This window comes from Pseudochaenichthys georgianus, chromosome 21, assembly GCF_902827115.2.
Source record: "Pseudochaenichthys georgianus chromosome 21, fPseGeo1.2, whole genome shotgun sequence".
Classification (NCBI taxonomy): domain Eukaryota; kingdom Metazoa; phylum Chordata; class Actinopteri; order Perciformes; family Channichthyidae; genus Pseudochaenichthys; species Pseudochaenichthys georgianus.
Window position 1 is genome coordinate 30,648,690 of NC_047523.1, and position 26,111 is coordinate 30,674,800.

General features: G+C 42.9%; 1 protein-coding gene across 1 annotated transcript in view; it reads right to left on the reverse strand.

Moving 5' to 3' along the window:
• The window catches only part of itgbl1 (integrin, beta-like 1), a 50,851-nt gene that overhangs the window by 13,202 nt on the left and 11,538 nt on the right, over nt 1–26,111 (reverse strand). Inside the window, exons 3-8 of the mRNA XM_034109632.2 lie at nt 23,826–23,972; nt 21,449–21,571; nt 20,747–20,887; nt 13,337–13,477; nt 8,570–8,716; nt 2,309–2,425 (exon numbers count right to left, since the gene is read on the reverse strand). Coding sequence (XP_033965523.1) covers nt 2,309–2,425; nt 8,570–8,716; nt 13,337–13,477; nt 20,747–20,887; nt 21,449–21,571; nt 23,826–23,972 — 816 coding nt within the window. The remainder of the gene's footprint in view (nt 1–2,308; nt 2,426–8,569; nt 8,717–13,336; nt 13,478–20,746; nt 20,888–21,448; nt 21,572–23,825; nt 23,973–26,111) is intronic.

The following is a 26,111-nucleotide window of genomic DNA, read 5'->3' on the forward strand; positions in this document are numbered from 1 at the left end:
AATTGTGTCCTGTGTACTGTACTGTAAAGCACTTTGTACATCCGTGTTGAGAAGGGTGCTATATAAATAAAGTTTTACTTACTTACTTACTTACAGAGGATATAAGCCTGTAAAATGAATAAAGCCAGCTGTTCGCAGCACGGGAGTTTTTCTAATAACTTCTGAACTGTATCAGTTTCCCTGCCAACATGCCAATAACATTAAATAACCCAAAAACTCTCCGCCTGCAGAGCAAGATCTGTGCGTGACTCATTCGTCGGGTCTAATCCACTGGTGATTTTTTTATTTGTACCCGTATGCAAATTCTAATCAGAAAATGTGTGACTGTTTTCTAAAATCATCGGTACGTGCCACCAAACAAATCAGTTTGTAAAGTTGCTAAAAGTGTTTTTAGCATGAGGCTCATTGTTTATGCCGAAAAAATGAACAGCACTTTGACTTGCTGAACACTTGACTGCTATTCACAGCTTGAACTGTACTTTTGTAACACATGCAGACTTGCCATCTGTTTATTGTTCCCTCAATTCCCTCTGTTGCTTACACAACTTGAACAGCCCTGAGTGGACACACAGATTAGACGCCATGGGCTCATAACTCTTACAAAGCTCAGATGTATTGCTGGGCTGTTCTATCAGACACCATTAGTTTGAGCTTGTTCAACCCTTTAAACTGGCAGCTGAGGTAGAGCATACAAATATGTAGATGTATATACTGTAGATATGTTTATGTATAAGACATTTTGTAAGTTGTGAGAAATGCAAGTCCCATGTTGATAGAAAAGGAACGCTCATGTTTTTGTTCAGTGACCTTTTTAGATATGAGCGTTAGGGTTGAATTGAGATATGTGTGGACCTATAACAGGTATACTGGCGCTCTGTGTGTGTGTGTGTGTGTGTGTGTGTGTGTGTGTGTGTGTGTGTGTGTGTGTGTGTGTGTGTGTGTGTGTGTGTGTGTGTGTGTGTGTGTGTGTGTGTGTGTGTGTGTGTGTGTGTGTGTGTGTGTGTGTGTGTGTGTGTGTGTGTGTGTGTGTGTGTGTGTGTGTGTGTACATGTGTGAAAGAGAGAAAGAGAGACAGAGTTGGCCATCTACTGATTTTAATCAAATACCATTTAACCTGTCTGACCTCCAAGAGTCATCACACATGGCCAGATCAAGCAGGGTTGTTCCTCTCTCTTGCTCAGCATTAGAGCAGCGGGTGTAAAGAGGGTCTCTGTGTAGACTGTTATTTCAACACCTTTTCTCTTACAAGAAATGCTGGTTTCCACATCAGCACCCTTTTTAATCTCAGATCAAAACAAGTATTATTTATTTGATAAGATCCAGTCAGAGCACCATGTTGGGGGAAAAGCCTTTACACTTCAAAGAGGATCAAAAGTCATTATTAAGTTGAAAATAAATATGTACAGACCAAATACGTGTGGAGAAAATGGATGTGTGAATTTAAGTCATCATAGCAAATACGACTAACAATATGGAACTAGAAGTAAAGTCGGTCTCCTTTATTTGGTGTGTTCATGAGCTTTATGTTCTAATTTGAAGGCCACAATGATATAGCTTTAGTGTTCAAACTACACATGTATAACTGTTTACGAGTTGAATGTATGACTTGACTAGAATTTTCCTAGTCGTGAACTCATTTATTTGATTATTCCAACATGAATGGAGCAAAAATATTAAAGAAAGGTTAAACATAATTTGTGTATCTGCTCCAGGAATGGATCTGCTGCAATTTAATGAATTATTTCCACTAAGTTTCATGAAAGTTGGGGGATGTCGTTTTTTTCTGTAATCTTGCATACAGTCAAACAGGCTAACACACAGACCAGCCAAGCCAAAAACAAAACCTACTTGGCAGGGGTATTAAAGGAATAACATAAAAAAGGGTGTTTTAATTGTAAATGATATAAATACAATACTTTCATGTAAAGGTCATTCAATGGACTTTCTCCTTGCAGTGACCAGGTTTGATCCATCTAGCTGAGATAGAGTTTGTGCAATGAAAAGCTCATCTGGATGTGTTTGTTTTTGTCTATAAACTATTAGCAAACATATAAGTGACACTGTACAAATGATCCAGTCAGATTGTTTATGTGCAAAAACCTTTGCCCAGTGGGAAGCTCACATCAAAGAGTGTGTGTGTGTGTGTGTGTGTGTGTGTGTGTGTGTGTGTGTGTGTGTGTGTGTGTGTGTGTGTGTGTGTGTGTGTGTGTGTGTGTGTGTGTGTGTGTGTGTGTGTGTGTGTGTGTGTGTGTGTGTGTGTGTGTGTGTGTGTGTGTGTGTGTGTGTGTGTGTGTGTGTGCGCTCTTACCTCCACAGATCTCCCCACTGATGTTCTCGCACTGACGGTCGTCACACTCACAGTTTTTGCCAGTTACACGACTGTCTCCAGGTGGATAGCAGGCACACTGTCCACACTGGCATTGACCTAAAACAAAAAAGACACTTTCTCACATCTGAGCAGTGTTTCAGAGTTGTGTTTTGCATAGCTGCTCAGAATAATCTTTCTTTTCCTAAAGTGTGACATTTCATACTGAGTTCTTACTTTTAATTCAACCGGTAATCAGGAGAGTCATTTGCATACACACTGTAGAGGAGTCATTTGAAACTAAATCTGCTTACATCATCCCCTGCAGCCACACGGGGAAATCTTATATATGTAAATCACTCACTTTAATAAACGCTCGCACACACCTCAAGATGTTGCTATCCCACTTCAATCAGCGAGCTGCTGGTGAAGAAGGCCACAGGGGAACATAGTGGGTGAGCATGCTTTGCTAATGGTGAAGATCATTAGAAAAACATAATCTATTCAGAAATATCATTGGATGTGTGCAGCATACCTGCTCATTGATCATTTTACCAGGCTGCTCAGAGCTATGATAATGATGGTTTAGTGTGCTGTCGGCCAAACACATATATTTAAAGGCTTAAATAGAAGAAATGCCTTCTAAGTTCATAGTTAGAGTACATTTTATGACAATGTCCACACTTTGAATGACATATTTTGTTATATATACAGACTTTTAGTTTTAGTTTTAGAATTAGTTTAACTTTTTGCAAGAAAAACATATTTTTTTGCTCTCAACTTTAATGAAAAGACTGTCCCATCTGCTCCACTGATGTGGATTGATGTCAAATACGATATGCTCACAGAACAGTAATGCATAATGGTGACTTTACATTGCATCTGAAAGAAAGGATAGGTTTCTCTCAATCATGTGATTCATTGCTATTAAACTTCAACCTAGGCAAGGCAAGGCAAGTTTATTTATATAGCACTTTTCAACGCAAGGCAATTCAAAGTGCTTTACAAAAAAAAATGAAAGACATTAAGCATTAAAAAAGAAAAGCTAATAAAATAAACATTAAGGAAAAATACATGGATAAAAGTTACAGTGCAGTCTAAAATATGAATAGTTCAATTAAACATTACAAGAAAAAGTACATGGATAAAAGTTACAGTGCAGTCTAAGATATGAATAGTTCAATTAAAAGCAGCGACAAAAAGAAAAGTCTTCAGCCTGGATTTAGAAGTAGTCAGAGTTGCAGCGGACCTGCAGGTTTCTGGGAGTTTGTTCCAGATATTTGGAGCATAATAACTGAACGCTGCTTTACCATGTTTAGTTCTGACTCTGGGGACAGAAAGCTGACCAGTCCCTGAAGACCTGAGAGATCTGGATGGTTCATAGTTTAGCAGGAGGTCAGAAATGTAATTTGGGCCTAAACCATTCAGTGCTTTATAAACCAGCAGCAATATTTTTAAATATTCAGTAAAGAGTGCATTTGTATTACCATCTTAGATAGAGCGTTAGGATAACAGTGCATAATAGAAAGCCTTACCATAAACTATGCAATGGTCTTCTGACTGACATTCTGTAAGACTAACACACGTAAAACACACTTGACAGCTTTTTAATTGGAATGTTCCTATCCAAATGCTGCTGTTAAACGACATCCAGACAGGCTACACACAGTGCTTAGTTGTTTTTATTGAGCTGGGTCCTTTCTGCACAACCATTATTCACACTAAGTGTTTCCCTATGTGTAGCCCTGCTGGGCACATTTTGTGTTTATTGGCATTCAATAATACCTCAAACATATCCATAATGTGAATGTGCCTTCCTTTATCCTTTGGTGACTCATTGAATGGAATAAGGGGCAATAAATACCATGAATTGGAAATGGCAAACATGAATTTGCAAGACAGCCACTCCACTGACAGCGTCATCTAAATGTGTTGTTCATGTCACATCACTGTCACTCTTTATGACCACACACGCACAACCTCTCTTCCTGCTCCACATTTAACATACCACCATCTGCTCTGGGGACTTAGTTACCCTAGCAACCGGTGATGTCATAACACCCCTGCCTTATCGATTATCTCTGTACTCGTCAAACCGTCTCCACCGGTGTGTGTGAGTTGGTCTGCGTTAATGTTTAATTTGTCATCCTGTCTGAGGTGAGCAACACCTTAACGGCAGTCAGAGACAAGCCTCAGATGTTTTGGCTCTATATTCATGAAACATGGCACACCAACATCAAAGTACATTCCGTTTTTCCATCTTAGTGAGCAGATGTGCAAGCTCACTTATGTTGCAGTGCAGCACACACGGAAAAGGCGTTAAAGCAGGATGAATACACTGTTAACTAGATGAATATTTAATCAACAAGTCGTAGGGTGGGCTTGAGTAATGGTCAATCAAATCAGCTCCTCTCATTAGATGCAGAGTCCTCCTGCGAAAAGGAATACTTGCGTATATGACTATACATGAACTGAAAACCTATTTCCATTTTAATTGATATGCCTTGCAAAGTTTAGCTCGTTGAACATTCATGGCGCTCAGAATACTTCATTAAGTATGCCTCACATACTCCTCGATTTGTGATGCATCGGCATGAAGTCTCTGTAGAATAGCTTGAGGTTCAAGGTTCAAAAGTACAAAAGGTTGAGAACTTAATATTTCAAACCAGGTGTCATGCAAACAAAATACATATAAGTAGTTGACAAATCAATATCCGCCGCCTGTTATTAAAGACAGCAGATAAAACCGATGGTAAAAGCAATTAAGGGAGAAGCCCCCAATAAAAAAGTGTTATGATGTGATTTATACAGCGTAAAAGAATGAAATGGAAAGCTGCAAAATTAAACATAAATGATAGATGTATGTGATTTTGGAGATGTCTGTGTGTCAGCCAGCCAGTCTGAGTTTCACATTATCCCAACTTTCTAAAATGGTCTGAACCCGATGGAAATATATGACTTTTTTTAATGGCAAAATGAGTGCCGAAAATGTGCTGCGCCAGCTGATCTGCATATTACAACCAAAGCTGTGAGGCTCCTCTCACCATGAAGCTGTGAAAGTAACACACAGTAAGAAATGCAAAACAAAATGCATATTCTTCATTTCTGCAGCTGAAACCTATAATGCACTCAACAAAAAAGTAGGCTGCAGTGTTGTGCATTTAAATGAATTGACTGAGGGAGGGGTGGAGGAGTTTTATATCAACAAAGCCCTCTTCGACCAATCCATTCAAATCTCAAGTATTTTATCCTTGAAGTGATTGCTTGCCCTTCGTTGTTTTGTTTCACTCAGACATAAGTTAGATTATGTAAGCGAAAGACACTAACTGCTATTTCACTGCGCTTTAAACCCACTTGAGAAACTCAAACTTTAAACTTTTTAACATGTTATTTTACTTTCCTTTTTAAGTTTAAGGTAGTGCAATGACACATTAGAATTCCCCCTCAAATGAGTACAGTAAAATACTGTTAAGGTGCCGGTATGTGCTATTAAATATTAAAAGGGACATACTTTATGTCTTCTAAATTCCACACTCCAGTAAGCAGAGAAAGGAATCCCGAGATCAGCAGAAAGATGTTGAAAGCAGGTGTTTCCTTGAGGAAATACCGCAGTATAAAAAATGTGCTATGCACAAGCGTCTTGCCTCCACCTCTCAGGAAGAAAAGCTCTGAAGTTTCTGTTTCAAATTTCAAGGCTTTCCGCTCAAACGGACATCTCTACCAGCTGCATTCATCCATGGCTAAGAGATTTTCTACATCTGTCTCCTTCAGTTTCTTTCACTCTCTCTCTTTCTTACCCCCCACTCTGCTTCCTGTCTCACTTCGTTGTGTTTTTCACAGACCTTCCCTCTCTTTCCCTCTGTGTTGCCCTGCAACCACTGTGATCTTCCAAACAGTAAGACAAATGGGCATCCAGTGGAAATACAGTTAAATAAATGAAACCATGATGCACACACACACACCACCCCAAACACTTAAGTATGCATGCATGCACAGTCACCCTTCCTCTTTACCACAGCCCTGACAGTTTCCTCTGACAGTCTATCCAAGCAGAAACTGTTAATAGCACATAACTTATGCTCAATGCATGATTTGACATAATAGACATTAATTGTTGACCTCGGCAGACGTCTTGCAGTAGTCTAAATTGGAAATCCTGATCAGAATCTATTCCTTAACGCATCTGCCTAGTGAAATATTAATTGAACACTTAATTGTACCATTAACATGTCACTGAATAGATTGGGATGGCAATAACAAAAAGCAATTTTGAGAAGGAAGGAATGTATTGATCCCATCAGTTGTTCTATGGCACAGGGTCCTTTAAAGTTCCATGTTATTTCAGTAATTGGAGGTCATTTAAAGGTACGGCTTAATTAAGTCTCCCAGCACAATGTACTCTTGGAGTTTCATTACGATCAAAGGGCACCAAGCCAGAATTGGTTTAAGGCAGTCCAAAACATTCAGTCAAAAAAGGTCTGCTATAGAACACACCCATAGTTAATGAATAGCTGATGTATTCAAAGGAAAGGCACCAAATTGCTTCTTTTCATAGAGTGCACTTAACTGATATCGAGGCTTCATATCGTAGTCACAGTATTCAAGTGTAAGCTTCGTTTGCCATATTGCTGCCTGCTTGTTGCTTGGTCATGCTGATTTTAATGTCGTTGTCTCCACGGTAGCAACCTTGCCCTATGTGTTTCAAATGGCCACTATATTAACACAGCCTAAATTACTGTCAGCATATCACCTCTTTCATTTGAAACACAGCAGTGAGTGAAAAGATGTGGATTCCCCACTGACTTCTCCCACAGTTCAATGAAACAGGAAATCAATGCTTCACATTAACCCCTGATAAATCTGCAGAGCCCTGAGACTAAGAAAGTCGTGCTCCTGGAAGTTATGTCCCACTGAGCCTTTTCTTTTTCTCTTCTCATTTTGAAGTACATAACCACTGATACTGTTGGTGTTACCCAGAGGATTACAACAATGTGTAGAGCAAACTGAACAGAGAAGTGGTGAACAGTGCCCCATATTTCACTGTGAGGCTGATTGATTTAGGTTGCAGCATCAGTATAAAATGCAGGAACAAAAGATGCCTCAGAAGACTGCCCCGCATATATGATTTATCTGATCATCAAAAAGCTATAGCTTACTTTGGAACAATGCAGCTTGTTCAGATCTAGAACAATGATTATGTAACCTTTGTTTGTTGATACCTCCGGATGCAGGGAAGGCTATACCGCCATTGCTTTTTGTTGTCAATTCATCAAAATGGATGACCTGTCTTGCAAATGATGTCATCCCAAATCGGCTGTACAGATGATTGACTGTGTTTAAAATACATTTTATCTTTACTCAAATGTCATGAATAGCACACCTTCTGAGTGCTGTTTGGGTGAAAACAACAACAAATTATGCTTAGAGCGATATCCGCGTTTCTTTTCAAACCTGCTGATGAATGGAATGTGAGTTTTACCTCACTCAATTTGTTATATGATTGTTCAGTTAATACAACATATTGTAATTGTGACCATGGGGCATTTACAGTATGTCAGCTGCCTTCAAAGATTAATCAGCACAGATTTGCAAAAGGCGAATAGTTTGTTGTACCTTTTTGGCAATAAATATGTGGGATTTTATATTGTGTAGTTTGGTAATCATAATCACTGGTTTAAGCATCAATTGATGAAGCCATTTTAATGAATCTACTGCATGTGTGCTCTTAAAAAAAGCTTTTGCCTCACTTTTAATTTAGGCTTTTACCCCTTCAAATGATTTAAAGAATGTTATATTTGTTGAAACTCTTTTTTTTTATCCTGACAGCACTCAATTCATAAAAAACCATCATTTTTTCCTGAGCTCTATAAATGCCACCAATCAGGATTCAGCATTTTGTAATAGCTCACTATGCATACAGTACGCAACAAACAAACGACCTCTAAAGCACATCGTTTTTCTAGGCCTTAAATATACTCTATAAATCATCCTCATCATCATGATCATCAATCAACCGGCTCAAGGGAGCATGTCCAGCATACTCATTCATGTATGTACATGGTATGTTGAGTGGTTGCTTTTTTATACCAGGGCTTGTTTAAAGATGCAATCAAATTTGATGCAGGGCACCCCGGTGGTTTTGCAGCCCTCTTAAGGATGGATTAAGAGATGTGAAACACAGGAAATGGCCTATTTAACACCAAGAGGTGAGGACAGAATACATCAGTAACCATGGCAACAGGAGCAGACGGGAAGACCAGGTACCTCGTCCGAAGCAGGGCAAATTGGACGTTCCTTGACACTTCTTCATGCTGCTCTTCAGAGACAGAGAGCAGGACAGAGGATGCTCACACTTCTTCCCGGCCCATCCCTCTTTACAGTCACACGTGCCGCAATTACACTGGCCATGACCTGCAAAAAGAGGTAGAGGAAGCAGAGAGGTCAAATAAACTGGGGTCTCTGTACAAGGAAAATACTAATACGCGTATTGAACGGATGGAGGAGTGAAGAAAGCAGACATGGCAAGGTGACAGATGGATAGGTTATGGAACAGTAAGGAGATCAAGAGGGGAGTTAGTGTGTAAGAGAGGGTAAAAAAGGGGAGCAAGGGAGGTTGTTTAATAAACAAGGGGCAGGACACGCTTAATGGGATGAATTTAGTATCCTTAGAACTAAAAATATCACTGTATGGCCAGCTCTAATCGGCTGTATATGTTTAGTGAATTCATACATGGAGGAATGCACCAAATAACTGTTAACGTTGCATATGCTAAGATGCCGCAAGCATTTTCTAGCACATACATTTTTAGAAGGGATAGCGGGAGCATCCATCATATTTTGTTCATTAATTCTTTAGAGAAACAGTAAAAAGGTCAGTCCCCACCCTCCCTCATACACGTTATACAGAAAGTTCACTTTAATGGCACCAGAACAGAGTATTCAAAGCAGATGGAAAGCTGATGTTGGTAAGCAAGAAACTGCTGTCTTTTAAATGTGAATATCAGTTTGATACAGACATTAACATAATTATGTACCAGAAGTCATACATTGTATGAACCACTGTAAGACTTCAATATTTTCGGAAATAGGCCAATTTTTACTTTCATGCTGAGCATCAGAAAGAGAGATGTAACTCCCACATACATACTGTACAGTAGCTAAATATATACATATGTAACAGGAGCCAGCATCAACTAATCTTAGCAAGAAGATTGAAAACAACAGGAAACTAATTGGGCTCATACAAGTTAAAGGTGGGTAGTATAATTTTGGAGAAACCAGCTCGAGTGTGCTAGAATTTGAAAATACACAACCGGAAAAAATCTGCCACTTCCTTACAGAGCCCTTACATGACCAATAAGGGCACGAGATAAGTTTGTGCACAGATGGAAGGCTGACAGGCAGGTAGGCCATCCAGTTATTTTAGCCGGGCCGGCTAAAATGATTGGTCGTGCTTTTTACAGCGCCACGGCTTCCACAGATGACATTTTGTTATGGATTTGTTGTCAAAGCACTCTTAAGATATTCATTGCTATCGGGATGTTAAGAGCATTCCATGGAATATAACAAAAAGTGTATCTCGAGCCGGTTTCTCAAACTTACCTACCCCACCTTTAACAAAATATGTCTTCAAAAACTCTTAAGCTTACCAACTCAGACATTTGTCATTCTTTTTATTTGTACAAGCCCCGAGTAAAAGTGTAAATGTGCTGTTTTATAAGGAATTATAAGCAGGACTCTGTTTTGCTGGGAACTTACAGAGCTGTTCCTGTCCGTTTGCTGTCTTTATGCTAAGCTATGCTAACCAGCCGGGAATAGGGTTGTGGTAACAATCTACATGTATACATCTGGGCAAAACACACTTATTTTTACGATGTGACTAAAGGCCGGAGGGCGCCGGAGGGAGGGCGCCGGAGGGCCGGAGGGCCGGAGGGCGCGTTCTCTCAATAATACTCGAAATACTCAATAATATCTTTATTTTTCAAGGTTTTGCACGCAAGATATATATTCTTGTTAAACAATATATACTTGGCCTCTTGGTATCGTCAATTGATGAATGAACTCTGAATATATAAGCTTAGGTGTTTCATTGTGTTTTGTCATATAGGCCCAGTGGCGGCCGGCCCATAGGGGCGCTAGGGGCGCCGCCCCACCTCTTGCCAGATACAAAATAAAAAATAAATATTAAATAAAAAAATATATATTTAAAAAATATATATTTAAAAAAAAAATATATTTAAATTTTTAATGAACAAGGTAAATATCATACAATTAGTATCACAAAAATGTATAATCTACAATACAATCTCGTTTAAAATTGTGTTACGATGTCTAAAGTTACTGATAAGTCACCTGTTTCCTGCCTGGCCTTGCCCATGGCATTAGTTTATCATTGCGGGGCAGAGCCCCCGAGCGAAACAGCAGCAACCAGCAGGTTGCAAAAGTCTCAATAGTAAACTGTGCCGCCAAAACATAATTTCAGCCAATCAGCGCCGTTAAATATTTTGGTCACGTGGGCGCTAGGGCTGTGCATCTTCACTGGTCTCACGATTCGATTCGATTACGATTATCCTGTCAACGATTCGATTCGGTTCGATATCCCGGTGCATCACGGTGCATCACGATTCATACCAATGCGTTGCATCCTCAATTTTCTATATTACTGCACATGGCATATTTTTCATCAATGCATACATGCAGTAAATACATATGAACTCTCTTTTTATTATTTAGAAAGTGCTTCAGAAATCAATTACATAAATGTCTTGACATTAATTTATAAACCAAAATAAATGAATTGTATAGGTCTAGCCTCCGTGTGTGAAGTTGTTCCATTCTCAATGTCCTGAATGTGGCATCACACACAGGACTTGAGTCTGAACACAGCAGACAACAGGAGTATTTACAACAGCATATACAAACAAAAATACTGCATGTGGGTGCACACTTACATTCTCTGTCTTACTGTTACATAAATCCCATGAATGTATGAGATTAAATTAGCTTCATTATATCTCAGTGATTAAGTGAATAACAACGTTTCTATCGGGTCACTATCAGCCTGTCACTCATTATTTTCAGGGAGGGGGCGGGGCTTGGAGTAACGGAGAGGAGACGGTGATCGCGGAAGCTTTTTTCCTCCTGCCTTCACAAACTTTACACACGTATATATCGTCTGCAAATTGCTAGAGGACATTCATACTTTGCAATCCAAGACTTAATTAAATCCACCAAAAACCTGACATGATTGTAACGCGATTATTTTTGAAAAACATAAATCCCTCCCTGTGTCTCTGAGCCGCAGCGACATGCACGGAGTGATTCAGAGCGGGTCCTGCTGTTGTCGGTTCTGGACTGGTGTTCTTGTGTTGGTGGATAAAGCAGACTGCTCAGTGTTGCTGTGCCGCTGTCACGTATGTTCCCTGATCTCTGCGTCACCGACCGATTTGATATTAAAGTGACAGAAAAAACGTTATAGTAAAGCCGCGGCCGGAAAATCAGGAAGCAACGTTACTACTCTATAACCGATTATCTTCCGTCACTGCATCGAGACCGAATCGTCCACGTCCGCATCGCAATGCATCGTAGAAACGATTATTTTCAACACCCCTAGTGGGCGCTCACGTTGGCGCCCATGTTGCTTACGTGCGTTGACGTGAGGAGTTGTTTTTTAGACTCGTGAGTGACCAAGGTGACGCAGTATTTGGATGAGAATGGTGTGCAGGTGGAGTCGCTGGAACCTTGGTCCGCCCAAGAGCTACTCTCCAATCCTTTTGAAAGGAGAAGTTTGGGAGATAAATTGATACTTAAAGACCTTGGACCGGACCAACCCGATTTGTATATACAGCAAGCTCGTGAAAAAGACAAAACGTATCAACAAGGCTTCTCACATGGCTAGCTGGATGCAAACAGGTAAATGCTATCTTTTGTTTCACATGCTTGCTCTTCAAACAGCCGGGGACAGATACGATCTGTTCAGAAACTAGACAAAAGTTAAACAAGTACAAACCACAGACTGTCTGTGTCATGGAGAATACAGTCGCTGGTTTATTTATGTCTGTAGGCCGTTGTTGTGAGTGTGGACGGTCGGAGCATATATAGCGTTAGCTTAGCCAAGCTCCATTCAGGGAACAAGCATTCTAAAAGGTTTTTCGCCTGCCGTCTGTCTGCAGACTTGTCAAAGCATTAATTCATGGTTTTTACTAACCGGTATCAGTATGTTGTTACGTCGGCATCATTTAGAAACGTGTATTACAATTGAATCACGGTAAAATATGTTCATGTTGTTGTAGCTGTAGCTCCCGAGCCAGCGCGTCTTGTTTGAATGATGCGAGTAAACACAGCTGACAGCTGCGGTGAAACTCGAGCGACTAGAGCGATGCGATAGGAGCGTTTAGAGCGAAGCGAATATTCGCATCGCGTCCGGTCTGAACGCAGCATTAAAGCGAGCTCCGCGCTGCACTGGAAACGCGCTATTACATCACCAGAAGTCCTAATTTAAGGGGTCCTTTCTCCCAAAAAATAGTTTTTACTCACTCTATCAATAGCCCCACCAAAAATATGTTCCACCAGCCGCCACTGTATAGGCCTATTCCCAAAACACTGCTGTTTTTGGGGCTGTTTTGGGTGTTTCGACGGACTGCTGGAAGAGACCACTGGAGACCCCCAAACAAAAATCAAAGGTCCGTCACCCCCTGCACCCCCTGCCCCCCCTCCGGCGATCTGGAACGCCCTCCGGCGATTTGGAACCCGCCCTCCGGCGCTCTCTGGCACTCTCTGGCACTGTAGACGTGATCACAGCGATTTGAAAAGCCCTCCGGTCTTTAGTCACACCCTTATTTTTACTTTCTTGCTGAGAGTAAGATGAGAAGATCAGTACCAATCTTCTTTTCTTAGGCTACTATTGTCAAGAAAGCGAATAGGCCTAAGCCTATTTCCTGAACCAGTTCTCTTAACTATTTTTAAAGAACATTCAGGATTTCTGTAAATGTCTTGCATACAGGAATGTGAATCCAGAAACAGCATGCTGACCTGTGCAGTAGCTGTCCGTGTATCGGTCGTAGGTTTGGTGACAGGTCCTCTCATCGCATTCACAGGTGTCTCCGTGAATATCTCCCCAGTCGCCAGAGGGATCTACATCGTGACAGTTACACTCCCCACACACACAGGTCCCTAGAACAAAATCACACACACATATACAGTAATTAGAATTCACCATTGTAATTTCTTTCCCAGTCTTACAGTAGAGATAAATCTGTCATGTGCTATGGAAATAAACAAACAGAACAATGCTAAATCAACTCTGACATTACTAACTTGGATGCAGGCTTCTCACCGAGATTTGGATAGGGATGAAATGGGGGGGGCGTCTATTTATTTAACTTGAGGTTAAACACAACATAATGAATCCAAGTTTTCCTTCCGTCTTACTTTTTCATCCTTAATCTATGAATTGTTGTCTGTCTCTCTCATTTTTCGTTTTACATCTTGGCCCGGGCAGCAGCCAGTGGAAATCCCATTTTCTCTTATCAGCAGTGACAGAGCAGGGGAGACCCCGGGGGAGCCGGGCCAGCTGGCAGGCCTGCGGGCTGTGGCTGGCGCTTGTCTGGCCCTTGGCCCTATAGGTTCGGTCTCCTCTCCACCCTCATAACCCTGGAGCCCTGGATTTATAGAGCCATGCACTTTAATGTCTGCCACAAATGTCACATCCTGGCTTTACACGAGCAGTAGGGGAAAACATCTATAACAACTTATAAAACATTACATATTTTGACGAGAAGAATCCTTGTTTCTCAACTAAGGCAATCTCTCTCACCACACAGAAGGGGAATTATTCCTCTGTTTGTGCCTCATGCAGCAATATCATCTCGATTCAATTTGTTTTGATCAAGAAATTATATGTATGCATTAATTTAGCCTCCAGCGTTTTTGGTTGTTATCATGATGACAGCACGCCAGTTAGTTCATTAATAGCTCAACTGCGGAGGCTAGGTGACCCAACAGACGGAGGGGTTTTTCATTTTGTAGAATTAAACAGAGTAATATATTAGGTGAGTAAGAAATAAAGGCCACAGTTAAAATGAATAGTGTCACGGATGAGTGAAGGAAGCAGGACCCAAATGCAGATAACTCTTGAGAAACCCTTTATTCCAAGGATACAGAACAGAACACTCTCCGGTGAACTCCGTCACCAACAAACAATGACCCAACACTGAACACAGACAGAGACAAGACTAAGGCTGCGGCCCCACGAGGACGAAAACGGCTAAACGCATAGGATTAACGCAAACGCAATCGCAAACGGCTTCCGTCCACATGCAATAATTATCCGGATAGTGTCTGCCCACACGAGACCGCTCCGTTTAGCTCCAACCGCTGGAGAAGCTGCAGTACATATGCAGGAGCCTGTAGGTGGCGCTGTAACTTCCTCCACAAAAGCAGCGAAGAAGAAGGTTGTCGTGGTTGCCCTTCTGTTTATTCTCCGCGGTGGGGGCTGAGGGAACCGGGCAGAGTTTTTCGCCAGTCAACGTGTATTAAAGTTGAAATCTTCCGGACAAAATTATAAAAGTGCCGGTCAAAGGTCTTCTTTGTTATTTATTGAGCTTTAAAACAAATGAATAACGACTCTATATAATATAATAATAAAATACACGGAGCCTCTCTTTTTCCTCCCTCTCTTCGGACAGCGTCAGTGTCTGTCTCATGCAGCAGCTCATCCAGTAATCAGTGACCCGGCCGACTGTAAAAATAAACATATTTATAACTAGTTTAGGGAGTTTGAGAGGTAATTAAAATAGCTAAGGGTGATGATCTGACTTGAAGTGTGTGTTTTGCTGCAGAGGGAGGAGCTGCGTGTCTCCGTCCTGTCAGATTAGACTTCACTCGCGAGAGAAAGATAAATAATCTGAATTCAGGGTGCAGTTTACTTTGACGTGGGGGTGAGCAGCAGAGGTGGGGAGAGGCGGGGCTATTGCCTCATCATTATTGCTGTAGATGTTGCACAAACAACTGTAGCATGGTCAATAGCGTCCGGAGCACGATAGCAACTCTGCGATCCGCCATTGTTGTTGTTGTCGGTGGCGAAACACTTCAGCACTGGCGCGGGGTAAGCGGAGGTGAGCAGAAGAGGTGGGGAGAGGCGGGGCTATTGCGCAATCACTATCAGTGATCTGAAAATGTCCGTATAGGGCGCACACACGGAGCTGTTTGACCCCCCAGAGAGTGGCGTATGCATTTCTATCCACCTTGGGACCCGTTGTCGTTTCCTCAGTCGTTTAGTGCCGTATTCGGTCGTCCTCGTGTGGCCGAACGGTCTATATGACACTAAACAGTAACGCAAACGACCGAATTCGTCCTCGTGGGGCCGCAGCCTAAATACAAGAAGGGGTAATCATGACAACGAGAAACAGCCGGGCAGGGGAGGAGAAACACAAGGACAACAGGTGAACACAATCGGGTAATCAGGGAGGGAAACAGACAGAAAGCAGACAGGCAGGAAACGGGGGTGAACACTTAACACAATAAGACAGGAAACCCAAAGACAAGAAAAACACCAACACAGACAAAACTACAAATGTGACATAACATGTGCATTGTGACAGAACCCCCCCCTCAAGGGACGGATTCCAGACGTACCTAAAAAAAAAAAAAAAAAAAAAGTCCAAAACCCCAAGCAGGGTGGGCGGAGGGGGTCCGGAGGACGGGTCTTGGGCTGACAGCCCAGGAACACAGCGGAGGACCAGGAAGGGGTCTCGGGCGGACGGCCCGGGGGGCAAGGTACAGTCCAAAAAGGGGGATTCGGGCGGACTGCCCGGGGACAAGGCAGAGAACCAGGAAGGGGTCTCGGGCGGACGGCCCGGGGTCAAAACAGAGTCCAAGGTGGGGACCATGGAGGACCGAAGGCAGCGGCAGGAAGAGTCAGGGACCCGGGTCCGAGGGCGAAGGCAGCGGCAGGAAGAGTCAGGGACCCGGGCTCGAGGGCGAAGACCGCGGCTCTCAGGGGGCCGGGCACGAGGGCGAAGACCGCGGCTCTCAGGGGGCCGGGCTCGAGGGCGAAGACCGCGGCTCTCAGGGGGCCGGGCTCGAGCCGGTGTCGACCGGACAGGATCAGGAGGCCGGGCAGGAAAGCGCTGATGGGCCCGTTCCGGAGATCGGGCAGGACCCGGTGTCGGCCGGACAGAAACCGGAGCCGGTCGGACAGGCTTCGGCAGGATCCCCCACGGAAAAGGACCAGGAGTTGGCAGAAACCCCGGCGAGACCGGTGATGGACATGGGGCTGGCAGGGCCCCCGGTAGCACCTCCAACGGCACGGGATATAGGGTTGGCAGGACCCCCGGCAGAAGAGTCTTCTGCGGGACCTCCCACGGGACAGGAGAAAATGTTGGCAGGACCCCCGGCAGGGGAGTAGACGGCGGGACCTCCAACGACACAGGACACAGAGCTGGCAGGACCCCCGGCAGGGGAGTAGACGGCGGGACCTCCAACGACACAGGACACAGGGTTGGCAGGACCCCCGGCAGGGGAGTAGACGGCGGGACCTCCAACGGCACAGGACACAGGGCTGGCAGGACCCCCGGCAGGGGAGTAGACGGCGGGACCTCCAACGGGACAGGAGAAAGGGTTGGCAGGACCCCCGGCAGAAGAGTATTCTGCAGGACCTCCAACGGGACAGGAGGGAGGGGATTTGAGAGGGGAACTAGAGAGGGGACTCGAGGAGGGACCAGAGGAGGGACCAGAGGAGGGAACTCGAGAGGGAACTCGAGAGGGGACTCGAGGGGGAACTGGAGAGGGGACTCGAGATGGAAACAGAGAGGGAACTCGAGAAGGGACTACAGAGGGGACTAGAGGAGTAACTAGGGAAGGGAACTCGAGAGGGGAACTAGAGAGGGGACTCGAGGAGGGACTAGAGGGCCTAAAGGAGGGACTAAAGGAGGGAACTCGAGGGGGGACTCGAGGGGGAACTGGAGATGGAAACAGAGAGGGGACTCGAGAAGGGACTACAGAGGGGACTAGAGGAGAACTAGAGGAGGGCCTAAAGGAGGGACTAAAGGAGGGAACTCGAGGGGGAACTGGAGAGGGAACTTGAGATGGAAACAGAGAGGGGACTCGAACAGAGACTAAAGAGGGGACTAGAGGAGGGACTAGAGGAGGGACTAGATGAGTAACTAGAGAAGGGAACTCGAGAGGGAAACTAGAGAGGGGACTCGAGGAGGGACTAAAGGAGGGAACTCGAGAGGGAACTGGAGATGGAAACAGAGAGGGGACTCGAACAGAGACTAAAGAGGGGACTAGAGGAGGGACTAGAGAAGGGAACTCGAGAGGGAACTCGAGAGGGAAACCAAAGAGGGGACTCGAGGAGGAACCAGAGGAGGGAACCCGAGATGGGACTGTGGCAGCTGGGACCAGCTCTGGGTCTGGAACCAAGACAGCTGGGGTCGGAACCATGGCTGCTGGGGCCAGAACTGGGGCTGAAACCATGGCTGCAGGGACCGGAATTGAAGCCAGAATCATGGCTGTTGAAGCCAGAATCCTGTCTATAAGCTCCAGCTTCGACGCCAGAAACACGGCCGTATAGGGCGCTCCCGGAGCCGGGATCATAGCCGCTGGGGCCGGCCTCGGAGCCGGAAACATGGCTGCGGGAGCCTGCACTGGGGCAGGAACCATGGCTGCTGGGACCGGGACTGGAACCATGGCTGCTGGGGCCCGTACTGGGACTGGGACCATGGCTGCTGGGCCCCGTACTGGAACTGGGACCATGGCTGCTGGGGCCCGTACTGGGACTGGAACCATGGCTGCTGGGGCCCGTACTGAGGCTGGAACCATGGCTGCTGGCGCCTGTACTGGGACCATGGCTGCTGGGGCCCGGGCTCCCTGTCTGGTCTTGCGACGACTCCTCTTAGCAGCCGCCTGAATGCTCCGTGGGCCTCCATAAGCCTGACGAGTTCCAGCATAAGACTCATGAATAGGAGCAGGAACTGGGGAAGAAGCAGAGGTTGACTCCAGACGGAACACTCCGAGACGTCTGTAGTCAGCAGGCTGGAACTCACACCTCCAGAGGAAGTCCAACATCCAGTCAGGTAAGAATTCCACCAAGTCGGGCTTCTCCATCGCCAACCGGTGCGCCTCTACCAGGGCGGCCTCCTTCAGCCGAACACTGGACGCTTCCTTCCACCAATTGTGGCAACATTCCAAAGGAAAAGAAAACTGTTGCAGCTCCACCTCAAAAGGGTCATCTGCTGGGTCCATTTCAGGTTGGGTCATTCTGTCACGGATGAGTGAAGGAAGCAGGACCCAAATGCAGATAACTCTTGAGAAACCCTTTATTCCAAGGATACAGAACAGAACACTCTCCGGTGAACTCCGTCACCAACAAACAATGACCCAACACTGAACACAGACAGAGACAAGACTAAATACAAGAAGGGGTAATCATGACAACGAGAAACAGCCGGGCAGGGGAGGAGAAACACAAGGACAACAGGTGAACACAATCGGGTAATCAGAGAGGGAAACAGACAGAAAGCAGACAGGCAGGAAACGGGGGTGAACACTTAACACAATAAGACAGGAAACCCAAAGACAAGAAAAACACCAACACAGACAAAACTACAAACGTGACATAACATGTGCATTGTGACAAATAGAGAAGGAAGATGTTTCACATTCTCATAAAAATACGTCTACTGTATAGTCGGTGATGAAATCAACCCTCTTGCGCAATCACCTTCCATGATCCATCCACCATAATCACCAGGATTGATCTTCACAATGCGTTAAAGGAGGATTAATTCAGAACAAAGTGGTAACATGCCATATAGGAATTCATAATATTTCCCATTATAATCAATAGTAGCTGTAGTAGTATAATCAGTGTGAATAGAGCAGATTGGAGAGATGAGGGTGACGTTGTGTTTTACCAAACGGGGACTGGAGCGAAACAGGATTTTATATTTTGAGCAAGGGTCACACAACTGACAAAGTCTGACATTTGTTGCCAGTGCAGTGGTAGTGGTAGCATTTTGAGAAGTGCATCAGTTAGGTTTACTTTAAAAAATGTAATAGAATGAAGAAAATTAGTGCCAGAAATGTGAAAATATGATATACTTTACTTTCTTCCATACATTTTAAATACTGTTAGCCAGGATAAGGTTATATCCACTTATTGCAGATACGTTGTAAACGGATGCTCGATATGTAACATGTTTATAGTTGCTGTCTGTCAAATCTTTGAGATTTCATGAAACTGATTAATGTTTCTTCCTTTCTTCACCAATGTAGCTGCTGTTCAATCCATAGAGGACGAGAACTACATCTAAGCTGAAACCTGCATCTTTTCCCAAAGTACAACCATTTTTCAAAAAGGAATCAATTCATTTATCAATATCACATAATAAGGATTGTAAAGAATTGTAAAACACTGACAAGCTAATAGAGAAGCAGAGAAAATGTTTTCAGGGTAATTTGAACTGAGATGGACTTCGTTTTAATTGCAATCCTATATTTTCTTTCTTTCCGATAACCTTTGAAATTGTAACACCTTTGACTGCCCTTTTCTGTACTTAAGAAGCGTACTATGGTACTACACCATTAACACAGTGGATGGTTGTCCATGCTGCAGCTGTGCACTTAACCATAAACCATCAGGCTCTGTCTATGTAGCCTATCATTTAGCCCGACCACTTAGCCAGCCCTCAGCCAGTCCACTGAAATTAATTTGAAAGAGATTTACTGAAATCCCGGGATCACTCGAGTTACGTTAGTGAGGCTATTTCTCTGACTGTGTCCGCCAAGCTCTGTTGACTTTCAGTGACATTTACATGAGGATTTCTCATCCAATCTTTTCTCTGTGCAGTTTTCTTTTCTGTATTTCTTCTTCTCCCCTGTGTCTCTTCCCTTTCTTCATTCTTAGTTCAAAAGATGGATGTCAAAGTGTCTCTTTTTTATATGTCATAGTCAGATAGCAGAAGACAACTTGGGTTCTTTTGTCACACGTGGGAAAAACTGTGACTAATCAAAGATTTCTTTGAATCTTTGTTCAGCATCAACTCCATTAATTTCTTCCCCAGTGTTGCACTGCACCAGGATAGTGTCTCCTCCTCCTAGTGACCTGAGATAACAGACAGGAAATCACCTGATGCCTTTTATGATGTTTGTTTCCTGTTTCGTGGCAACATAATTCAATTTCAATTGTCACTAGTGTGACATGGACTCAAATGGGTTTGATGGAATTAACCATTGGCAGAAATTCCTGGCAACCATTCCTCTATTTGTTTTTCTTTGTGAATCAATGATATTATTTATCCGAATAAAGGCTGTTGGAAAATAGCTGTTCTCCATAACTGTACATTTTGGATGTTATACATTTGAGATGGTGGTTTAAAAAAATATTTAATAACAAATCTGAGAATAATTGAAATACTGGTTTGAGGCTGGTAAACAGACCTCTGTTGCTGCAGATTTTCCCATCTGGAGCCTTGCATCTCCGCTTGCTTTCCCATGGGCTGATGTCACACTGGAATTCACATTTGTCTCCATGCCAACCAGGAGCACAGTAACAGTTTCCACAGTAACACTGGCCATGGCCTGGAAGCAGATCAGAATGCACATGAAACAGCTGATGAGTTCACCTTTATCAGTAGATTAGCCGTCAGTTAAACACACATTTAAATATTCAGTGTTTAGGATTTTAAGATGGCTGGATACTATTTCAAAGCCCTGTATTTTTACAAAATTGTCATTATTCAAAATGAATATCACTCTTAATTATACAAATTAAGATTAACACCATTTTTATTTGCCACCTTTTTAAGTCTAGCTTTAGAAAAAATTAAGCTTTCTGTTTTTCTGACCTAGGCCTGATACGCTAAGTCCATTATTTAGCTTTGAAAAGGAAATGTTTAATTAACATTGTGATCAGGCACTGGAACAACCTGCGGGGAACAGGGATGAGTTTAACAATGCATGTTAGCGAGAGACAACAGTTCAAACTTCACATTAACCTTCACGGACGCATGAGGGGAATGTATTTGCTTATGTCAAACAGAGTGACAAAGATAGACAGTCCTTGAAAGACTTATGTTAAACTCAGGTGGCTGTACTTTTGGTGGATGAGTGGGGGGATGAGACAGCGGATACGGGCCATACCTCCACACACTTCTCCGGTATCCTCGTCCAGACACTCGCTGTCGTCACACTCACAGAAACGTCCAGTCACCAGACCCCTGTTGTCCTTATTGTTACACATGCAGCTCCCACAGTGGCAAGTGCCTATTAAAGATGCACCAGCTTTAGACACAGTTTAAGCTCATTTGTTGGAAAACGTCCAATATGTGGGTGTGTTTAAATGTTGTGTGTGGTTGGGATCGGAGGATGTGTGTATGTTCTGATGCCCTGCACAACAATAACCCAGCTGGTTTACAGATGTGCTTTGGAGACACCGTCTAGGCATCATGTGTCAACGGATGTAGACTGGTGTCACTGCTGCGGTTGTGTATGTGTGTGCAGGGGCTTTCGGATGCTATGCCATATCATAAACATACAAACTGGGACTGTGTGACTCAAATAAGCTCTGGCTTTGGAGGTTAAAAACTAATTGAATAATCAATACTTACACACAGTACTGTTATTCAACATATCAGTCTTCCTTATGATGACCATTCAGGTATAAATGGGTTAATGTACTGGTGTTATCGAAAAAGAGATTGTTTCATCTGATATGTGTGAGAACAAAGAAATCACAAGAATCGGTCCTAAACCGAAACAAATATAAATTGTAAGTAATGCCTTTATTAGCATTAATAATTCCTTTTAATTACAGTTTTTCTCGATTGCTAACACACTAAAATTCTACATAAAGCACAATTATTTTAACTGACACTCAAAGAGCAAAACATCGGCTCAAATCTCCAAAACTCTAAACACGTTTTCAGCTTTTCACACAATTTGCGAATCAACATGGCACTTTTTGCAAACCACTGCACATGTTTCTCCACGTAAGACACAGGAATCTGACATAAAGTCACGTGTTGTTTAAAACACTGATATTCAAAATGCCTCACACATGGACCAATGATCAAGAAACACGTTCCACCTGACCAAACACCTGATAGCATCATTGTTGGCTCATCAATCAGGATGTTAGCACTATAAAAAGACCACAGGTGAGTACTTTCTTACAGCAACAATGGAAGTCAACATGGAAGCAAGAGGAAGAGGAAGAGGAAGAGCTGGGCTGAGAGTGAGAGGAGGAGGAAGAGGTGGGTGAGAGTGAGAGGAGGAAGAATGAGAGGTAGAGGTATAGCTGGAGGGAGAGGACGTGGACAAAGAAGAGTACTCTCTAATGAAATGAAATGTTATCAACCATGGTGTGACGATGAGAGAGGCTGGACACAGGGTTCAGCCTAATCTAAGCCGATTTACTGTCACCTCTGTAATCCGGACACTTAGACATGAAACAGGTTAGTTACCAGTTTTCAGCTCTGCATAATTCATGATATATCAGTGCTTATATCTGTTGTGTGAAACGTATTTACTTCATTACTGTAATTGAATTGTTGGCATGTTGCATACTATACAACAACCCTGCACAATGTACTGTGGTAAACTCACTTGTATGCAACACAGAAACTGACCAACCACTATATCTTTGTTGTTTATCTGAAGGACTGAGAAACAAAGAGGTGGAAGGCTAATGATGTTCAATGAGGCACAGGCAGCAGCAGCTACAAACTGGGTTTGGGCAAACAATGCCATCACACTTAGAGAGATCCGAAGCAGAGTAACTATGTGCTGAGATGCATGTTGCACAATGTTATCTTTGAATACAATATGATTTTTTTCAACAACTCATTTGTATTTCTTCATTTACTATATGTCTGTAAACTCAAGCAATCTTTCTCTGCAGAAACCTCTCTGTACAGAGCACAGCCCATAACAGATGGAAGTGCTTTAGATGATGCTCAGCAGTGTGTAGTTGGGTGGTCAAACCATAGTATTATGAATGAAGTGTTATATTTGGTGCTAAAGTTTGCATTTGGAAAGTGCTTATGTAGTTTTGAGTGCAGTTCTTCACTTAGCAGGAGAAATAAGGTGTTTTGCACTTTGGGTGTGTGGTTTTGTGAATTGTGTTTAGTGTTCTGAGAAACTGAGCAATTAAAAAAAAATGTGTGTTAGCAATCGAGAAAAACTGTATTATGTTTGATTTAATAATAAGCTCTTAAAAGAGAACGAATGGAAGTGAAAAGAAATAAAAGAAAACGAAAGAAATACATGAACAAAATGTATGCAAAGGCTGTATAAGTAAATCATTTTGCCTCAAGCAAAATATTAAAAATTTTATTTCAAGTTCTAGTTATGTGTGTATGTTGTGTCTATTGGTCTGCTGATTGGTTGGAGCAGGTTTTTATTAATGCTTTGGTGTCATTTTCTTGCAATTCTGTATGTATGTGTGTAGGTCAAATTCAATGTGCACGTCTGCCTGTGCGCCTGTGTGCACACACATTTGTCTGAGTGTTTGTGGTACCTCTGTTGGAGCACACCACTCCCTCTGGGTTTTTGCAAAGCGCTTTGCTCTTCTTGCTGGGTAGGTTACACTCCTCCTGGAACTGGCAGGCATCTCCAAACCAGCCTTCATCACACTCACACATCCCACAGTCACAGTAGCCGCGGTCTGAAGGAAACAAAACAGACCACATGTTGTTTATCAGTGCCTAAAAGCATGCCACTGCCCAGTGCTTCGAAATTGCTGTACAAACAGGAAACACACAAGTGTTATTAAATGTAAGTGTTGGCATTGCACTATGGAGAGTAAAAGCATTGGAATAAATTGATTATCCCAACTGTTTTATGGAATATGAAACATTACATATACATGTATATTTGAAATTCATACATTTTCAACATTTCAGGAAGATGTACTCGCCTCCCCTTCAATCACTCAGTAACAGCGTTGCCTTGTTCAGTGTCACAGGACCTACTCAGGCAGTTTGGCATCACAGCATTTCTCATCATTCTGATGGCCGTAGTGAGCAATTTGAAAAACAGGGGTTATTATGAATGTTGCTCCTAATGTATTTAGCAGCAAGGGGCCTTGTATGTCACACTCAATCATTCTCCTGACTCGTTCATCATGTATCCGTGGTGTCCTTTTCAAGGGCTATCCATCAGTCATTAACAACAGGCAAGTCCCCTGTCTCTTCTCATTATCGATACGTCTCCGGGGACACTGGCACGTTCAAGGAAAAACGAATATGGAAAGTGCACCTCAAAGAAAGCTGCACTACATACCATTTTGAGGAAAATAAATAGATTTTAGGAGATCTCAACATTATCATGCAATCTGATGAAATCTCCAAACACATTAAACATCCTAAAACATAGCAGAACCAAGTTTTTTCTAATATTTAGTAAATCTTGAATCATTGCCATCATAACATTCTACTGTGAAGAACGGTGAATGTAAATTAACCATTTTTGTATGTTTTGTGATTATTATTAGATGTTTCAATACACACAGCACTATTGGTGCAAGGGACAGGAAATAAAAACGCTTTTCTTTTTGGATTTATTGCAGATGTCAACGGTCACACGATAGCTGTTAAACAGAGTAAGTAAGTATTAAAGTCTCTCCAACTTAATCCATCAGAATATTACTAAATTGCTGCCACCCACTAGCCCCCATTAATCTCCACTTGACAATCACTCTGACATACAAGATGGACCCTCTTTGTCTGCTCTAGGCGAAAGTTTATGTGTGTGGGAAGGTGCCTGTCTGTTGCCAATATATCTTTCCTGGTGCTTCCTGAGCAGTAATTCTCTGGGGTTTAGGAGTGTCAGGGGCCTTCCTACACACCAACAACAGATACACACGCCTAGCCAATCAGGGACTGGTCAGCGCCCAAATACATTCACTGGCGGTCGGAAAAGAGAGGGTGCATCAGTGTCAGCATCAGTGGCATTTATAACAGGTAATGAGGCGCTGCCATGATTAACTGCTAATGAGAAGAGAATGGTGACTCATTCAGCAAGCTAATTTCAGGTTTAGAATTAAACTTCTCTGATGATAAATTAGGTATAATATAAACAGGGTGATAAACAAGGGACTAGTTTTTTATGGAACATACTTCAGAAATCTTGAGTGGTTACTGGAAAAACTATACCAAAACTAATTTCCTCTCCGTGAGCAGAAAACACTTATTTTGCTACATTCCAGGCAATCTTGGGGCTATTCTGAGATTTCAGTACAGTTTTGATTATAGGAAACGCAGTAATGCAAGACATACATTATATATTGCACATCTAAAACTCCTTGAGACTGTCTCTGCGCCCATGTATTACCAGCACTTGATTTTTCATCTCAAAAAGACATTTCCTGCACTTACTTCGTTTAGGCTCTCCATATCATGACCCTCATTTCAATGAGTAATCATCCTCCCTTGCTTTCTTCTCCCTGTGGGTTTCGGAGCGTGAAACAGCAGCCTGTCTGCTCGTATTCTGTGGACAAGATCTGGGAGACACTTATCTCAGGTAATAACTCATCCTCTATGAGCGCTGCCCTCGGAACAAGTAATACTACTAATACTTACAATTCACCTCGACATTCATTTGTAAACTTTGTTGGCTTTAATATACCTTTTTAATATTTCTAAATATATATTTTTCATTATGATAACAATGTATGTTCCTACAGCAAGACGTATTTGGAAACTGTAATAGGTCCCAATCAAAATGGCCTTTTACTAGTAAACTTGGATAGACTTAAGTGGCTCTTTCTCTGTGCAGCCCACACTGCTATCATTAGGTGACTCAC